This window comes from Tamandua tetradactyla, chromosome 16 (genome assembly GCF_023851605.1).
Source record: "Tamandua tetradactyla isolate mTamTet1 chromosome 16, mTamTet1.pri, whole genome shotgun sequence".
NCBI classification, from domain to species: domain Eukaryota; kingdom Metazoa; phylum Chordata; class Mammalia; order Pilosa; family Myrmecophagidae; genus Tamandua; species Tamandua tetradactyla.
Window position 1 is genome coordinate 13,607,017 of NC_135342.1, and position 18,974 is coordinate 13,625,990.

Consider the following 18,974-nt stretch of genomic DNA (forward strand, 5'->3'; position numbering starts at 1 on the left):
AGTATAATGATACTTAGGAGAAAATCAGTTCCTTTATACAGATAACGACACGATAAAAGTTAATATAAGTTATTGTTGATAAAACACAGACTCTTTGCTTTTTACACTGATTATTTAGAAAAAAGATTTTTTTTAATCTTTTCATTAGAACAGGCTAAGAGTCCAAGAAAACGTTGTCATTTTAGATTCATTAAATCTTTCTTGATTTTGACCATAATTTCCATTTTTACAAACTCTTAGCAATTATTATATTAGTCTAAGCTTTGTCCTATATTTTTCTCATTTCGTAACAGTTATTCATTTTATCTTAGGATAAAATGTTTTTTATTGTTTTCCTATTAATAAAAATACATCTTTCATATTTTTCATACTTAAATCATTATTTTAAGCAAATATTTTACCACATATAATTATCAATTAAATTTGTTAATGTTAAATACTTAAAATACTTTAGTTATTAATGCATATTTGAAACATCAACATACAGTTTTTAAAAAGAATTTTCAGTTTTAAAGTTCTGAAAATATATTTCCTTTTTAAATATGAATAGGAGCTAAACTCATGGTCAGTTTCTAAATTGCTGTTTGTCGAGGATCTAAGTTAACAAAAGGAGATGGGGCTGCCATTCCCATTCCTTGTCACAAGATTTTATTTGTAGCATTGGTATAAATTTCAGTAGAATAATTATTTAGATTAAACCAAGGTAACTTAACAGAACACTTTGAGTCAGAACTCCAATCCTGAATTATATGCCTTTTAGGGGACCAATCTGTTATACTTTTATAGGATCCATTAATGAGTACTGACTTTTGTTCGGCATGGCATTATTTTTATGGAATATTTTCTGACTCAGGTGTATATGAATTTTTATATAAAGGCAGCTCATTAAGAACAAGCTCAGAAATTAATTCTTCTGTATCTTGCTCTGCTAAAGGTATGGTAAAGAAGCAATTTTTAAATCTATTATAATAATAGAGCAGTTTTTAGGAATTATAACTGGTGTGGGCAAGCCAGGTTGTAAAGACTCCATAGGTTGAATTACAGCATTAACTTTTATCAAATCAGTTAACATTCTCCATTTTCCTGATTTCTTTTTTATAATAAATACTGGAGAATTCCAGGGACTATGAGATTTTTCTATATGTCCTGCTTTAAACTGTTCTTGAACTAACTGAGTTAGAGCCTCTAACTTTTCTGTAGATAAGGGCCACTGCTCAACCCACAAAGGCTCATTTGTAGTATTTGTAGTGGACGTCCCTGGAGCGTCTCCTCACTTTATGCTTTAAGAGTTCCCCTATCAGACCCCTGTCTGGACACCAATTGTCAAGTCCAGCTCAAGCAACTGTCCAAACAAGGTTAGAAGGGACAGTGGGAGATTGAGAAAAAGCACAACTCAGAGTTTAAGAGAAAGCGAGGGCTAGGTGGTTCATTGCCTGACTGAACACAATGACCAAATAGAAATAGGAATATCTTCCCCGTTTGGTTATGCTCGCTGCAAAGCCTTCATAACTAATTTCCATTACTTAAGATTTAAAACATTCCGGCCTTAAGGCTGAAACCAATAACAATGCTTTTGAATGAGATCAAATAAGCTTAATAATTCAGATGTTTTAACAGGCACCCCAGTAGCTTCTAACAATGTTTTCCATACACACACACATACTCCTCCAGCCGCCTATTGTGATTACCCGTTACCCTGATGCTCCAAGGAAAATGCTTACTTCATCAATATGACTGACTTTACCAATATGACTCGAGTCCTCTTCTATCGGCTGGACACACGTCCCTCTAATGGAGACTTTTCCTTGGTTCCTTAATATTGTTTTGGAGACTTCTTTTTCTTCTTCGAGCCCCACGCTGGGCGCCAGATGTTGCTTCCTATGAAACGGAGCTCGAACGATATTAAGGAATGATGAGAAAGAAAGAGACAGACGGGTTCAGGGGGTCTGAAACTTAGCCATAACAGACAACAGACAACTTTATTCTTAACTAGTTCCTGCTTATATACTGCAGGGTTTAGGTGACTAAAAGCATGCATACATTTCATGAAAAGACAGAATGTCTACTTATCAGTATATTACTCCCTACATACAAGAGATAGCTAACAAGATCTTGGGGCTTAAGAAAAAACAAACATTCTCTCCCTCTCAGACTGTCCTCCAATTAAGCAGATAGCAGTCTCCACAGTTTACTGCCGACGCCACTCTGAAGCCAGTTGCGCCCAATAAATTCCGCAGGTTTTCCGTTAACCCTGGCTCCTACAAGTCCTGTCTTCTATGTATAATTCCACCATCACCTTTGATCTTTCCATACCTCTCTTTAGGGTTGTTTGGGCTATGGCAATTCTAAATTTTTTATATTGGGAGCGTCTGTCACTAATATGGGGTGGAGAGATGAAACTATCTGATGTTCTGGAGAGGCTGGGCTAGGTTTCAGGGCTTATCTAGTCCAGGGACCCATCTAGAGATTGTAGGTTTTTGACAAGTTACTCTAGTGCCTGGAACCCTTATGGAATCTTATATGTTGCCCTAGGTGTTCTTTAGGATTGACTGGAATGGTCCTGGTTGGGGGTTGGCAGGTTATGATAGGTAGCAAAGTCTATCTGAAGCCTGTGTAAGAGCAACCTCCAGAGTAGCCTCTCGACTCTATTTGAGCTGTTTTTGCAACTGATACTTTATTAATTATACTTCTTTTCCCCCTTTTAGTTAGAATGGAATTGTTGATCCCACGATGCCAGGGCCAGATTCATCCCTGGGAGTCATCTCCCATGTCACCAGGGAGACTTTTCACCCCTGGATGTCATGTCCCATGTAGGGGGGAGGGCAATGAATTCACATGCAGGGTTGGGCTTAGACTAAGGCCACATCTGAGCAACAACAGAGGTCCTCCAGAAGTAACTCTTAGGCATGGCTATAGGCAGTTTGAGCTTCTGTGCTACCTACATAAGCTTCACAAGAGTAAGCCTCATGACTGAGGGCATAGCCTATTGGTTTGGGTGTCCCTAAAGTTTGACAGTTTTGGGGGATTCCCTGATGGTAAGTTTTAACAGTTCCATATTCTTTCTCCCCTCCCACAGGGGACTTTGCCAGTACTTTTTGATTAGCTGGTTAATATACTCTAGGATATTTCCAGGCATTTCAATAATTTATACAGGATTAAAGGACTTCTTTCTTATTCTGTGTTCCCTGTGTTTCAGTTGTTCAAATTAGCTATACAGATAGGTTAAATTAATAATGAACTATAGAAAATTTCAGTTCTAGATCAAATAATCCTTTCTTCCATTGGTCTCAAAGAGTATGTGTGGTTCTAAAATATAGACACTGTCTTCCTTACCTCTGTGTTCTGAATTACTTTAACCCTAACCTGTTTGGCTTTGTTCTCATCTCTACATATCAGGTTATATATAAAACAACCTCTCAAAATCCAGAAATAATAATCACTACTCCAGACTTAATGTGTCTGCTCTAAAAGCTTACAATCTAGGCCCCTGTTTTCTTATAAGCATTTTCTAAAGGTGACCATACCATTGTTGTTTTTGTGTCTGGCTTATTTTATCTCACCAAATGTCCCACATGTTCACTCATATTGATGTATGCCTCATTGCTTTGTTCCTTTTTGTAGCAGCACAACCTTCGTTCCTAAGTCTACACCATCGTTCACCAGCCTACTTCTCCGTCAGTGCATCCTTCAGCCACCTGCATTCATCGGGCATCATGTAGAAGTCCTGAAGTCCACAGTCCATCAACATTCTCAATTTTAGATAATTTCACTGTTTCCAAGAGACAGAAAACCAATAAACAAAATGTCGCCAAATAGGAAATCTAAACCTCCTCTTAACTCTTGTCCCTCCCCCCGTTATTTACCTCTGCTGTTGGTGTGGTAGTGCTGATGGTTTACTTTTTTTTTTTTTTGCATAGGCAGGCACCCGGAATTGAACCCAGCTCTCCAGCATGGCAGGCAAGAACTCTGCCTGTTGAGCCACCATGGTCTGCCCACTGATGGTTTCCTTTTGAGCATAGTTCATAGCATGCAATATCAGTTTTCCCCCTATATCCTGGACTTAAACACTCTTTGTATGAGAATCACGTCTTTGAAGTAATTCTTACGAGAACTCATTCATATTTCTAGTGTGACTCAGTGGGACACGTAGGTCTATACTACCCCTTTCAATCTTGTTCATCTTCAATATGATAATATTACTTCTAGACCCACTAGAGAATCACCTTTGCTCCTATCTATTCCTTTACGTTGGAATTCAACCTCATTAGCTAACGGTTCACCCATCTCTAGTTTCTATGTATCTCTAAATCCCCTATATTCTGTTTTATAAGCCTCTGATTATACCTTTATGCTGGTCATAATTGTGGAATCATACAGTATCTATCCTTTTCTGTCTGGCTAATTTCACTCAGCATTATGTCCTCAAGGCTCATTCATCTTGTCATGTGCTTCAGGATATCATTTTGTCTTCTGCATAATATTCCATCGTATATATGTACCACATTTTGTTGATTCACTCGTCTATTGATAGGCATTTGGTTTGTTTCCATCTTTTGGTGATTGTGAATAATGCTGCTATGAACATCAGTGTGCAAATGCCTGTTTGTGTCGTTGCTTTCAGCTCTTCTGGGTATATATCAAGTAGTACTATTGCTGGGTCATAGGGCAACTTGATTTTAGTTTCCTAAGGAACCGTCAAACAGTCTTCCATGGTGGCTGTACCGTTATACACTCCTACCAGCAGTGCATAAGTGTCCCAGTTTCTCCACATCCTCTCCAACATTTATAGTTTCCTGTTTGTTTAACAGCAGCCATTCTTATAGGTGTGAAGTGGTATCTCATTGTAGTCTTGATCTGCATTTCCCTTATAGCCAATATTCTAGTTTGCTACTGCCAGAATGCAATATACAAGAAACGGAATGGCTTTTAAAAGGGGAATTTAGTAAGTTGCTAGTATCCAGTTCTAAGGCCGAGAAAATGTCCCAATTAAACAAGTCTACAGAAATGTCCAATCTAAGGCATCCAGGGAAAGATACCTTGGTTCAAGAAGGCCAGTGAAGTTCAGGGTTCCTCTCTCAAGTGGGAGGACACATGGCAAACACAGTCACAGTTTCTCTCTCATCTGGAAAGACCATAGTGAACACAGTTAGGGTTCCTTTCTCATCTGGAAGGTTACATGGCGAGCATGGCATCATCTGCTAGCTTCTTCTCCTGGCTGCCTGTTTCATGAAGCTCCCCGGAAGGCGTTTTCCTTCTTCATCTCCAAAGGTCGCTGGCTGGTGGACTCTGCCTCTCATGACTGTCTTGTTCTGCTCTGCTCTCTCTGAATCACTTTCTTTCTCCAAATTGTTTCCTCTTTTATAGGACTACAGAAACTTATACAAGACCCACTCAAATGGGTGGAGACATATCGTCACCTAATCCAGTTTAACAACCACTCTTGATTAAATCACTTAAGAAATGGCTGCCTTCACAAAGTGGGATTAGGATTAAAACATGGCTTTTCAAGGGTACATCCATCGTTTCGAACCAGCAGTCAGTGAAAATGAGCATCTCTTCATGTGCTTTTGAGCCATCTGTATTTGCTTTTCAGAAAAATGCCTATTCATATCTTTAGCCCATTTTATAATTGGGTTGTTTATTCTTTTGTTGTTGAGTTGTATGATTTCTTTGCATATACAGGAAATCAAACCTTTGATATGTGATTTCCAAATATTTTCTCCCATTGAGTTGGCTGCCTCTTCACCTTTTTGACAAAATCATTTGAGGTGCAGAAGCATTTGATTTTTTTTTTTAATGTTGAGTTTTATTTATTTATTTTTTTATTAATTAAAGAAAAAAAAGAAATTAACACAACATTTAGAAATCATTCCATTCTACATATGCAATCAGTAATTCTTAACATCATCACATAGATGCATGATCATCATTTCTTAGTACATTTGCATCGATTTAGGAAAAGAACTAGAAAACAACAGAAAAAGATATAGAATGTTAATATAGAGAAAAAAATAAAAAATAATAATAGTAAAAAAAAATTTTTTAAAAAGACACAAACAAACAAACAAACAAAAAAAACCTATAGCTCAGATGCAGCTTCATTCAGTGTTTTAACATGATTACTTTACAATTAGGTATTATTGTGCTGTCCATTTTTGAGTTTTTGTATGTAGTCCTGTTGCACAGTCTGTATCCCTTCAGCTCCAATTACCCATTATCTTACCCTGTTTCTAACTCCTGCTGGTCTCTGTTACCAATGACATATTCCAAGTTTATTCTCGAATGTCGGTTCACATCAGTGGGACCATACAGTATTTGTCCTTTAGTTTTTGGCTAGACTCACTCAGCATAATGTTCTCTAGGTCCATCCATGTTATTACATGCTTCATAAGTTTATCTTGTCTTAAAGCTGCATAATATTCCATCGTATGTATATACCACAGTTTGTTTAGCCACTCATCTGTAAGATGGACATTTTGGCTGTTTCCATCTCTTTGCAATTGTAAATAACGCTGCTATAAACATTGGTGTGCAAATGTCCGTTTGTGTCTTTGCCCTTAAGTCCTTTGAGTAGATACCTAGCAATGGTATTGCTGGGTCGTATGGCAATTCTATATTCAGCTTTTTGAGGAACCGCCAAACTGCCTTCCACAGTGGTTGCACCCTTGACATTCCCACCAACAGTGGATAAGTGTGCCTCTTTCTCCGCATCCTCTCCAGCACTTGTCATTTTCTGTTTTGTTGATAATGGCCATTCTGGTGGGTGTGAGATGATATCTCATTGTGGTTTTGATTTGCATTTCTCTAATGGCCAGGGACATTGAGCATCTCTTCATGTGCCTTTTGGCCATTTGTATTTCCTCTTCTGAGAGGTGTCTGTTCAAGTCTTTTTCCCATTTTGTAATTGGGTTGGCTGTCTTTTTGTTGTTGAATTGGACAATCTCTTTATAAATTCTGGATACTAGACCTTTATCTGATGTCATTTCCAAATATTGTCTCCCATTGTGTAGGCTGTCTTTCTACTTTCTTGATGAAGTTCTTTGATGCACAAAAGTGTTTAATTTTGAGGAGCTCCCATTTATTTCTTTCTTTCTTCAGTGCTTTTGCTTTAGGTTTAAGGTCCATAAAACCGCCTCCAATTGTAAGTTTCATAAGATATCTCCCTACATTTTCCTCTAACTGTTTTATGGTCTTAGACCTAATGTTTAGATCTTTGATCCATTTTGAGTTAACTTTTGTATAGGGTGTGAGATACGGGTCTTCTTTCATTCTTTTGCATATGGATATCCAGTTCTCTAGGCACCATTTATTGAAGAGACTGTTCTGTCCCAGGTGAGTTGGCTTGACTGCCTTATCAAAGATCAAATGTCCATGGATGAGAGGGTCTATATCTGAGCACTCTATTCGATTCCATTGGTCGATATATCTATCTTTATGCCAATACCATGCTGTTTTGACCACTGTGGCTTCATAATATGCCTTAAAGTCCGGCAGCGTGAGACCTCCAGCTTCGTTTTTTTTCCTCAAGATACTTTTAGCAATTCGGGGCACCCTGCCCTTCCAGATAAATTTGCTTATTGGTTTTTCTATTTCTGAAAAATAAGTTGTTGGGATTTTGATTGGTATTGCATTGAATCTGTAAATCAATTTAGGTAGAATTGACATCGTAACTATATTTAGTCTTCCAATCCATGAACACGGTATGCCCTTCCATCTATTTAGGTCTTCTGTGATTTCTTTTAACCATTTTTTGTAGTTTTCTTTATATAGGTTTTTTGTCTCTTTAGTTAAACTTATTCCTAGGTATTTTATTCTTTTAGTTGCAATTGTAAATGGGATTCGTTTCTTGATTTCCCCCTCAGCTTGTTCATTACTAGTGTATAGAAATGCTACAGATTTTTGAATGTTGATCTTGTAACCTGCTACTTTGCTGTACTCATTTATTAGCTCTAGTAGTTTTGTTGTGGATTTTTCCGGGTTTTCGACGTATAGTATCATATCGTCTGCAAACAGTGATAGTTTTACTTCTTCCTTTCCAATTTTGATGCCTTGTATTTCTTTTTCTTGTCTAATTGCTCTGGCTAGAACCTCCAACGCGATGTTGAATAATAGTGGTGATAATGGACATCCTTGTCTTGTTCCTGATCTTAGGGGGAAAGTTTTCAATTTTTCCCCATTGAGGATGATATTAGCTGTGGGTTTTTCATATATTCCCTCTATCATTTTAAGGAAGTTCCCTTGTATTCCTTTCTTTTGAAGTGTTTTCAACAGGAAAGGATGTTGAATCTTGTCAAATGCCTTCTCTGCATCAATTGGGATGATCATGTGATTTTTCTGCTTTGATTTGTTGATATGGTGTATTACATTAATTGATTTTCTTATGTTGAGCCATTCTTGCATACCTGGGATGAATCCTACTTGGTCATGATGTATAATTCTTTTAATGTGTTGTTGGATTCGATTTGCTAGAATTTTGTTGAGGATTTTTGCATCTATATTCATTAGAGAGATTGGTCTGTAGTTTTCTTTTTTTGTAATGTCTTTGCCTGGTTTTGGTATGAGGGTGATGTTGGCTTCATAGAATGAATTAGGTAGCTTTCCCTCCTCTTCGATTTTTTTGAAGAGTTTGAGGAGAGTTGGTACTAATTCTTTCTGGAATGTTTGATAGAATTCACATGTGAAGCCGTCTGGTCCTGGACTTTTCTTTTTAGGAAGCTTTTGAATGGCTGATTCAGTTTCTTTACTTGTGATTGGTTTGTTGAGGTCATCTATTTCTTCTTGAGTCAAAGTTGGTTGTTCATGTCTTTCCAGGAACCCATCCATTTCATCTAAATTGTTGTATTTATTAGCGTAAAGTTGTTCATAGTATCCTGTTATTACCTCCTTTATTTCTGTGGGGTCAGTGGTTATGTCTCCTCTTCCATTTCTGATCTTATTTATTTGCATCCTCTCTCTTCTTCTTTTTGTCAATCTTGCTAAGGGCCCATCAATCTTATTGATTTTCTCATAGAACCAACTTCTGGTCTTATTGATTTTCTCTATTGTTTTCATGTTTTCAATTTCATTTATTTCTGCTCTAATCTTTGTTATTTCTTTCCTTTTGCTTGCTTTGGGGTTAGTTTGCTGTTCTTTCTCCAGTTCTTCCAAGTGGACAGTTAATTCCTGCATTTTTGCCTTTTCTTCTTTTCTGATATAGGCATTTAGGGCAATAAATTTCCCTCTTAGCACTGCCTTTGCTGCGTCCCATAGGTTTTGATATGTTGTGTTTTCATTTTCATTCGCCTCTAGGTATTTACTAATTTCTCTTGCAATTTCTTCTTTGACCCACTCGTTGTTTAAGAGTGTGTTGTTGAGCCTCCACATATTTGTGAATTTTCTGGCACTCCGCCTATTATTGATTTCCAACTTCATTCCTTTATGATCCGAGAAAGTGTTGTGTATGATTTCAATCTTTTTTAATTTGTTAAGACTTGCTTTGTGACCCAGCATATGGTCTATCTTTGAGAATGATCCATGAGCACTTGAGAAAAAGGTGTATCCTGCTGTTGTGGGATGTAATGTCCTGTAAATGTCTGTTAAGTCTAGCTTATTTATATTAATATTCAGATTCTCTATTTCTTTATTGATCCTCTGTCTAGATGTTCTGTCCATTGATGAGAGTGGTGAATTGAAGTCTCCAACTATTATGGTATTTGTGTCTATTTCCCTTTTCAGTGATTGCAGTGTATTCCTCACGTATTTTGAGGCATTCTGGTTCGGTGCATAAATATTTATGATTGTTATGTCTTCTTGTTTAATTGTTCCTTTTATTAGTAGATAGTGTCCTTCTTTGTCCCTTTTAACTGTTTTACATTTGAAGTCTAATTTGTTGGATATTAGTATAGCCACTCCTGCTCTTTTCTGGTTGTTATTTGCATGAAATATCTTTTCCCAACCTTTCACTTTCAACCTGTGTTTATCTTTGGGTCTAAGATGTGTTTCCTGTAGACAGCATATAGAAGGATCCTGTTTTTTAATCCATTCTGCCAGTCTATGTCTTTTGATTGGGGAATTCGGTCCATTAACATTTAGTGTTACTATTGTTTGGATAATATTTTCCTCTACCATTTTGCCTTTTGTATTATATATATCATATCTGATTTTCCTTCTTTCTACGCTCTTCTCCATACCTCTCTCTTCTGTCTTTTCGTATCTGACTCTAGTGCTCCCTTTAGTATTTCTTGCAGAGCTGGTCTCTTGGTCACAAATTCTCTCAGTGACTTTTTGTCTGAGAATGTTTTAATTTCTCCCTCATTTTTGAAGGACAGTTTTGCTGGATATAGAAGTCTTAGTTGGCAGTTTTTCTCTTTTAGTAATTTAAATATATCATCCCACTGTCTTCTAGCTTCCATGGTTTCTGCTGAGAAATCTACACATAGTCTTATTGGGTTTCCCTTGTATGTGATGGATTGTTTTTCTCTTGCTGCTTTCAAGATCCTCTCTTTCTCTTTGACCTCTGACATTCTAACTAGTAAGTGTCTTCGAGAACGCCTATTTGGGTCTATTCTCTTTGGGGTGCGCTGCACTTCTTGGATCTGTATATTTAGGTCTTTCATAAGAGTTGGGAAATTTTCAGTGATAATTTCTTCCATTAGTTTTTCTCCTCCTTTTCCCTTCTCTTCTCCTTCTGGGACACCCACAACACGTATATTTGTGCGCTTCATATTGTCCTTCAGTTCCCTGATCCCCTGTTCAAATTTTTCCATTCTTTTCCCTATAGTTTCTGTTTCTTTTTGGAATTCAGATGTTCCATCCTCCAATTCACTAATTCTAGCTTCTGTCTCTTTAAACCTACCATTGTAGGTATCCATTGTTTTTTCCATCTTTACTACTTTGTCCTTCACTCCCATAAGTTCTGTGATTTGTTTTTTCAGTTTTTCTGTTTCCTCTTTTTGTTCAGCCCATGTCTTCTTCATGTCCTCCCTCAATTTATCGATTTGGTTTTTGAAGAGGTTTTCCATTTCTGTTCGTATATTCAGCATTAGTTGTCTCAGCTCCTGTATCTCATTTGAACTATTGGTTTGTTCCTTTGACTGAGCCATATCTTCAATTTTCTGAGCATGATCCGTTATCTTCTGCTGGCGTCTGGGCATTTAATCAGATATCCCTGGGTGTGAGACCCAGCAGGTTGAAAGATTTTTCTGTGAAATCTCTGGGCTCTGTTTTTCTTATCCTGCCCAGTAGGTGGCACTCATGGCGCTCATCTGTCTGCGGGCCCCACCAGTAAAAGATGCTGTGGCTCCTTTAACTTTGGAAAACTCTCGCTGTAGGTGGGGGTCGCCAGCCGAAGTGGCTTGAGGGAGTGCCAATCCGAATCTCCCAGCCAGCCCAGGGATCCGCGCACGGGGAGGGTTGCCCACCTCCACGGCTTGGGGGAGCGCCTGTCCAAATTTCCCAGCCGGCCTGGGGTGCCAAGCGTGGCAGGGGGGCGCCAGCCGCCGCGGCTTGGGGGAGTGCCTATCCACCGTTCCCAGCCGGACTGGGAAGCCACGTGTTGGAAGGGACCCCGGTCGCCGTTCTCCGCGGCTTGGGGATCTCCGATCCAATTCTCCCAGCTGGTCCGGGGGGCCACGCGTGGTGGGGGGGCGCCAGCCGCCGCTGCTTGAGGGGACCACCTGTCCAATTCTCCCAGCCGGCCCTGGAAGGAGGGAGGGAGGGACTCCGGCTGCCTGCCGCCCCAGCCCGGGGGAGCCCGCGCCCCTCGGCGATCTCACTGGAGCGTGTTCTCCCAGCCAGCCAGCTGCTCCATAATGGGGTACGCTGTCCTCTTGGTCTCTGTCGTGGCTCCGGGAGCTGCCCTGTATCGCCTCTACCTCCCTAGTAGCTGTTGTGGAGGAGGAACTAAGACCCGCACGTCTTACTAAGCCGCCATCTTCTCCGGAAGTCAAAGCATTTGATTTTGAGGAGTTCCCATTTATCTATTTTTTTCTTTTGTTGCTTGTGCTTTGGGTATAAAGTTTAGGAAGCTGCCTCCTATTACTAGGTCTTGAAGATGTTTCCCTGCATTTTCTTCTAGAAGCTTTATGGTACTAGTTCTTATATTTAGGTCTTTGATCCACTTTGAGTTGATTTTTGTGTAGGGTATAAGATAGGGGTCCTCTTTCATTCTCTTGGCTATTAATATCTAGTTCTTCCATGCCCTATTCTTTAAAAGACTATTTTGTCCCAGTTCAGAGGATTTGGGGGCCTTGTCAAAAATCAATTGACCATAGATTTGATGGTCTATTTCTGCACTCTCGATTTGATTTCATTGTTCAATGCTTCTGTCTCTGTGGCAGTAAAATGCTGTTTTGACCACTGTGGCTTTATAATAGGTTTTAAAATCAGGGGTTATTAACCCTCCCACTTCATTCTTCTTTTTTAGGATGCTTTTAGCTAATCGGGGTCTCTTTCCCTTCCAGATGATTTTGGTAGTTAGCTTTTCCAACTCTTCAAAATAGGTTGTTGAAGTTTTGATTGGTATGTGTTGAAACTGCAGATGAATTTGGGGAGAATTGACATCTTAAGTATATTTAGCCTTCCTGTCCATGAGCAGGGAATGTCTTTCCACCTATATAGATCTCCTTTGATTTCTTTTAGCAATGTTATGTAGTTTTCTGTATACAAGTCCTTTATGCCCCTAGTTAAGTTCATTCCTAAGTATTTGATTCTTTTAGTTGCTATATTGAATGGAATTTTTTCCTTAACTGACTCCTCAGCTAGGTCATGGCTTATGTATAGAAACGTTACTGATTTTTGCACATTAATTTTATATCCCACCACCTTGCTGAATTCGTTGATTAGCTCAAGTAAGTTTGCTGTAGATTTCTCAGTGTCTTCCAAGTATAGTATCGTATCATCTGCAAATAACGAGAGTTTTACTTCTTCCTTTCCAGTTTAGATGCCTTTTATGTCTTTGTCCTGCCTGATTGCTTTAGCTAGAACTTCTGGCACAGTGTTGAATAATAGTGGTGACAGTGGGCATCCTTGTCTTGTACCTGATCTTAGGGGGAAGCTTTCAGTCTCTCCATTGAGTATAATGCTGGCTATTAGTTTTTCATATATTCCCTTTATTAGAGGTAGTTACCACCTTTGAGTCCTATCTTTTGGAATGTTTTTATCAGAAAAGGATGCTGAATTTTGTCGAATGCTTTTTCAGCATCAATTGAGATGATCAGGTGATTTTTCCCTTTCAGTTTGTTTATGTGCTGTATTACATTAATTGATTTTCTTGTGTTGAATCATCCTTTCGTTCCTGGTATAAACCATACTTGATCATGGTGTGTAATTCTTTTAAGGTGCTGTTGGATTCGATTTGCTAATATTTTATTGAGAATTGTTGCATCTATGTTCATTAGGGAGATTGGCCTGTAGTTTTCCTTTCTTATAGCATCTTTACCCGGTTTTAGTATTAAAATGATATTAGCTTCATAAAATTAGTTAGGTAGAGTTCCTTTTTCCTCAATTTTTTGGAAAAGTTTGAGCAAGATTGGTGTTAGTTCTTTCTGGAATATTTGATAAAATTCCCCTGTGAAGCCATCTGGCTCTGGGCTTTGTAGGAAAATTTTTGATGACTGATTGAATCTCGTTACTTGTGATTGGTTTGTTGAGCTCTTCTATTTCTTCCTGAGTCAGTGTAGCTTGCTTGTGTGTTTCCAGGAATTTGCCCATTTCATCTAAGTTGTCTAGTTGGCATATAGTTGTTCATAGTATCCTTTTATGATTTCTTTTATTTCTTCAGGGTCTGTGGTAATGCACCCATTCTCATTTCTGATTGTGTTTATTTGCATCCTCTCTCTTTTTTTCATCAGTCTTACTAATGGCCCATCAATTTTATTGATTTTCTCAAAGAATCAACTTTTGGTTTTATTGCTTCTTTCTGTTGTTCTTTTGTTCTCCCATTCATTTATCTCTTCTTTAATCTTTGTTATTTCTCTTCTCCTCTTTGCTTTGGTTAGTTTGCTATTCTTTCTCAAGTTCCTCCAGGTTTGCTAAGTCCTCGATTTTTGCTTTCTTGTTTTTTAATATAGGCATTTAGGGCAATAAATTTCCCTCTCAGCACAGCCTTTGCTGCATCCCAGTAGTTCTGATAAGTTGTATTCTCATTTTCATTCATCTCCAGATAGCTACTAATTTCTCTAGCAGTTTCTTCTTTGACCCACTGCTTGTTTAAGAGTATGTTATTTAATCTCCATATATTTGTGAATGTTCTCGTTCTTTAGTGGTTATTGAGATCTAGTTTCATCCCATTGAGATCAGAGAAAGTGCTCTGAATAATTGCAATATTTTTATATTTATGAAGACCTGTTTTGTGCCCCAGCATATGATCTATCCTGGAGACTGTTCATGAGCACTAGAGAAGAATATTGCGCTGGTTTGAAACGATGTTGGTAACCTAGAAAAGCCATGTTTTAGTCAAAATCCCATTTTTTAAAGGCAGAATAATCCCTATTCAATGCTGTATGTTTGAACGTGTAATTAGATCATCTTCCTGGAGATGTGACTCAATCAAGAGTGGTTGTTGAGCTGGATTAGGTGGAGACATGTTGGGTGGGTCTTGATTAGTTTACTGGAATCCTATAAAAGAGAACAAGAGAGAAAGCCAAGAGATTCAGAGAGAGCAGAGCAGAATGACACAGCCACAAGAAGCAGAGAGTCCACCACCCAGGACCTTTGGAGATGAAGAAGAAAAATGCCTCCCAGGGAGCTTCATGAAACAGGAAGCCAGGAGAGGAAGCTAGCAGATGATGCCCTGTTCACCATGTGCCCTTCCAGATGAGGGAGGAACCTTGACTGTGTTCGCCATGTGCCTTCTCAGTTGAGAGAGAAACCCTGAACTTCATCGGCCTTCTTGAACCAAGGTATCTTTCCCTGGATGCCTTAGACTGGACATTTCTAATGACTTGATTTAATGACCTATCAACTGTGAAATTGTAATGTATTAAATTCCCTTTTTTAAAAGACTTCCATTTCTGGTATATTGCATTCTGGCAGCTAGCAAACTAGAACAAATGTATAACCCTGTGCTTTGACCTATATATGTCTATTAGGTCTAATTCATTTATCAAGTTATTTTACTTCTCTATTTCCTTGTTGATCTTCTGTCTGGTTGTTCTGTGTATAGAGGAGAGTGGTGTATTGAAGTCTCCTCCTATTATCATTGAAACATCTATCGCTCCCTTCAGTTTTGCCAGTGTCTGTCTCATGTACTTTGAAGTTCCTTGATTGGGAGCATAAACATTTATGGTTGTTATATCTTCTTGTGAACTGACCCTTTAATTAGTATATAGTGTCCTTCTTTGTCTCTTATGACATCTTTACATTTAAAGTCTCTTTTGTCCAATATTGGTATAGCTACACCTGCTTTCTTTTGGTTACAACTTGCATGAAAAATCTTTTTCCATCCTTTCACTTTCAATCTATTTGTATCCTTGTATCAAAGATGAGTCTCTTGTAAGCAGCATATAACTGGATTATGTTTCATAATTCATTCTGCCAGTCTGTATCTTTTAATTGGTAAATTTAGTTTAGTAACATTCAAAGTTATAACTGAAAATGTGTTTCTTGATTACACCTTGTTATCTTTTTTATTTTGTTTGTCATATCTATATATTCTTTTCCCCCTTTCTCTTTGTATTCTTTAAATTACCCTTACTGGTACCCTTCAATTCTGTGCCCTCCTCCAGACCTTCCTCTCCTGTCTTTTTTTTTCAGCCAGCAAAACTCCTTTTAGTATTTCTTACAGAACTGGTCTTTTGTTGACAAATTCTTTCAGGACTTCTTTGAAGTTTTGAAGGACAGTTTGGCTGGGTACAGAATTCTTAGCTGGAAGTCTTTCTCTTTCAGGATCTTGAATATATCAGACACTGCCCTCTCACCTCCAGGGTGCTAGTTGAATAGTCTGAACTCAGTCTTATTTGGTTTCCCTTGTATGTAGTAGATTGTTTTTCTCTTGCTGATTTCAGGATTTTCTGCTTCTCTTCAGCATTTGACAGACTGATTAGTATATGCCTTTGGGAAAGCTTATTTGGATTTATTCTGTTTGGCGTTCATTGGGCTTCTTTGACTTGTATATTTATGTCCTTTATAAGGGTTGGGAAGTTTTCTCCCATTGTATCCTCAACTACTCTTCCTAGCCCTTTACTCCTCTCTTCTGTTCTGGGACACCAGTGATTCTTATATTTGCATGCTGTGTTTTGTCTATCATTTCCCTGAGTTGCCATTCAGTTTTTTTTCATCTTTTTTGCCTTTTGCTGTTTTGAGTCTTTGAAATCAATTATCCTGTCCTCTATATTACTTATTCTGTTTTCTGTCTCTTCAGATCTGGTGTTGTGTGCCTCTAGTATGTTTTTTGTTTGGTCAACAGAGTCTTTAATCTCTGTCATATCTGCTATTTTTCTATTTATTCTTTCAAATTCCTCTTTATGCTCTTCTACTGTTTTCTAGATCTCCTTTATGTCATTTGCTATCTCACTTATTTTATTAAGTAGAGTTGTATGAACATCTTGCATTAGTTGTTCCAATGCTGTGCCTCCTCTGGTGTTTTAATTTGGTCATTAGGCAGGACCATATCTGTTTGCATTGTGATATGCTTAATGATCTTCTGCTGTCTTTGTGGCATGTAAATATCTTGATTGATTTACTTTGGGAGTTGATTTCTTTCAGTAGTCTAAAGTCTTATGTTTGCAGGATGGTTGTACAGCAGGGAGCAGGGCATGGGGTGGAGCACTCACCGTCGTGATTTGTTTCAGGGCAGGTATGGGTGCAGTTTGGGGATATTATGCTGATGCTTGTGAATATTGGCACCCAGCAACCAGGGAGAATGTCGTTGTGCAGGTGCACCGGTCTGGGGAGCGTAACCCTACTGTGCACTGGTCTAAGGCACGGGGCCCTTTGTGCGCATGCATAGAGTTGTAGCAATTGGTTGGTGTTATGCCTTCGTGGACTGGGGGCAGATGTGACCCAGCTGTGCAGGTCGGCACTTTCTCAGAGCTGGGAAGTGAGGCTGAGGGCTGTGCGCATGTGCGGTTCTGGACTGCTGTAAAGTGTGGTTCCCATAGCTGAATGACGTTATTTGGGGCCCGTGCACATGCGTGGACCTGGGAATGCCATAAACAGATGTGCTGAGCTCAGGGAGGGGAGGTAGTGAGTCTGTGCAACACTATGGACGTTGGGGCAGAGGTAACCTAGGTATGAAGGTTAGTACCTGTAGCCTTTATGCACTGGCAACAGTCTGCATGGAACAGGGAGGGGGAGGTAGTGCTTTGGAGGGGTGCAGGAGAGGTGGGTTGGGCTGTACTTGGGGTGGAGGTGTGGGGCAGGTACGTGCACTGGGGGCTGGTGGGGTGGGGGCACCTGGAGTGCGGGGAATGGGAGCGGGTGATGGGGTTCAGGTGCGTGGGGTATGGTGTGAGCCACTGGTCATGGGGCTGCATTCGTGGGGATAGTGCACCCAAGGAACACATCCTGGCTTACTTCCTAGTCCCACATTCTCGTCCGCGGGCTCCACAGCTCCGCGCCTCTGCCCCAGGCTCCAGCTTTCTGCCTCTCAGTTCCTACGCCTCTGCAACTAGAGCTGCTGCATGTGGTGCAGAAGGCTTTCCCAGGTCAGCTACACTCCTGAGTTGCCGCCTCAGTCGCCCTCCTGTCCCTTCTCTCACTTTTCTGTGGAGCAGGGCTAATCTCAAGCTACTCTAGTAGGCCATCTTCCCAGAAGTATCAGTTCCTTATCATTTGATTTTAGAATGCAGGTATGAAAACCCAAGAGGCAAAATAAATGCTGCTACTGACTCCAGGGAATCTCCTTACAATCCCAGTTTCAGAAAATAAATTAAAAGTCTCACTCTCAGTGGTAGGAGAGAGAGATTCATATCACCTGTGATAGGACCTGAGCGTCAGTACCGCAGTCTTGTTTTTTTATCCATCTGGGACCCACCGCCTGGCACACAGTAGGTGCTCAGAAGGGCAAACAGCAAACATTTATGGTACCTACTGTGTGCCTGGTAATGTTGCAAGCTCCGGGGCCAGGGCCTTGTCTGCAGTTGGGTGACTTGTGACCTGCGTTCAGAAGGCACCTGCATTTGGTTTAAGGATCTGCTGCTATTGTCTTGAAATTCTTAATAATATTTGAACACGTGGTCCTGCATTTTCATTTTGAACGGGTCCTGCAAGTTAGGTAGCCAGTCCTGACTGGGGCAGCACTGTTGAGCAGGACGGCTCCCTGCCCTCACAAGGCTTACATTTTAGGAAATATGTTAAAACAGGAAAATAATATATTTGAAGGTAATGATTAGTGCTATTAAGAAAACACAAAAATGGGGACAATGGGCAAAGGCAGTGCTACTCAAAATCTGGTCCTCAGTGAAAGAAGGAACTTATGTCTGAAGAAATCTGCATTTGTTGTGAAATGCAGAGGAAGTGTTGTCATGTAAAACAGTGCCAGCCATAAGCAACAGTGTGCCCAGGGAGGCCCTCAGTTTATGGTGATGGTGTGGGCTGAAGCCCCTGGAAGAGGGGTGACCCTAGGGGAGGCTTTCAGTAGTTTTCAAATGAATGGCCGAATGAACACGGTCCTCCATCTCACCACCGTCCTCCAGTGGGCAGCTCGCAGCTCTTCTTGTTCCAGGTTGCCCTGGAGACACTCTTGCTCAGAGGACCCCAGAAGTCACAGACTCATCCGCTCTCTGACTATCGTTACACAGGTGAGTGGAGAAAGGGCACTGGGGAAGTTTTTTCCTGACTGGGACTCCTGTAAGCCAGTCAGATCCAATGGTAGCCTCTGCCCGAACCTCTGGGAATTCTCCTTGGAGCCTTCTTTCCAGAGGGGCCTGCCCTCACAGGTGTGGTTCACTGGGCTCTGCTTCCTTCTAGGACCCTGCCTTCCTCCTTTTCCGGGGGCTCCCTAATGGGCTTTTCACAGTCAGGTGGAAGATGCCCTGGCTGAGCAGAGACAGAGG

At 39.9% G+C, this 18,974-nt stretch overlaps 1 protein-coding gene across 3 annotated transcripts in view; it reads left to right on the plus strand.

The window, feature by feature from the left end:
- Positions 1-18,974, plus strand: part of ZNF541 (zinc finger protein 541) — an 85,459-nt gene that overhangs the window by 59,750 nt on the left and 6,735 nt on the right. For all 3 annotated transcript variants that reach the window (XM_077131316.1, XM_077131319.1, XM_077131317.1), the window contains one exon: positions 18,644-18,719. In XM_077131316.1, coding sequence (XP_076987431.1) covers positions 18,644-18,719 — 76 coding nt within the window. The remainder of the gene's footprint in view (positions 1-18,643; positions 18,720-18,974) is intronic.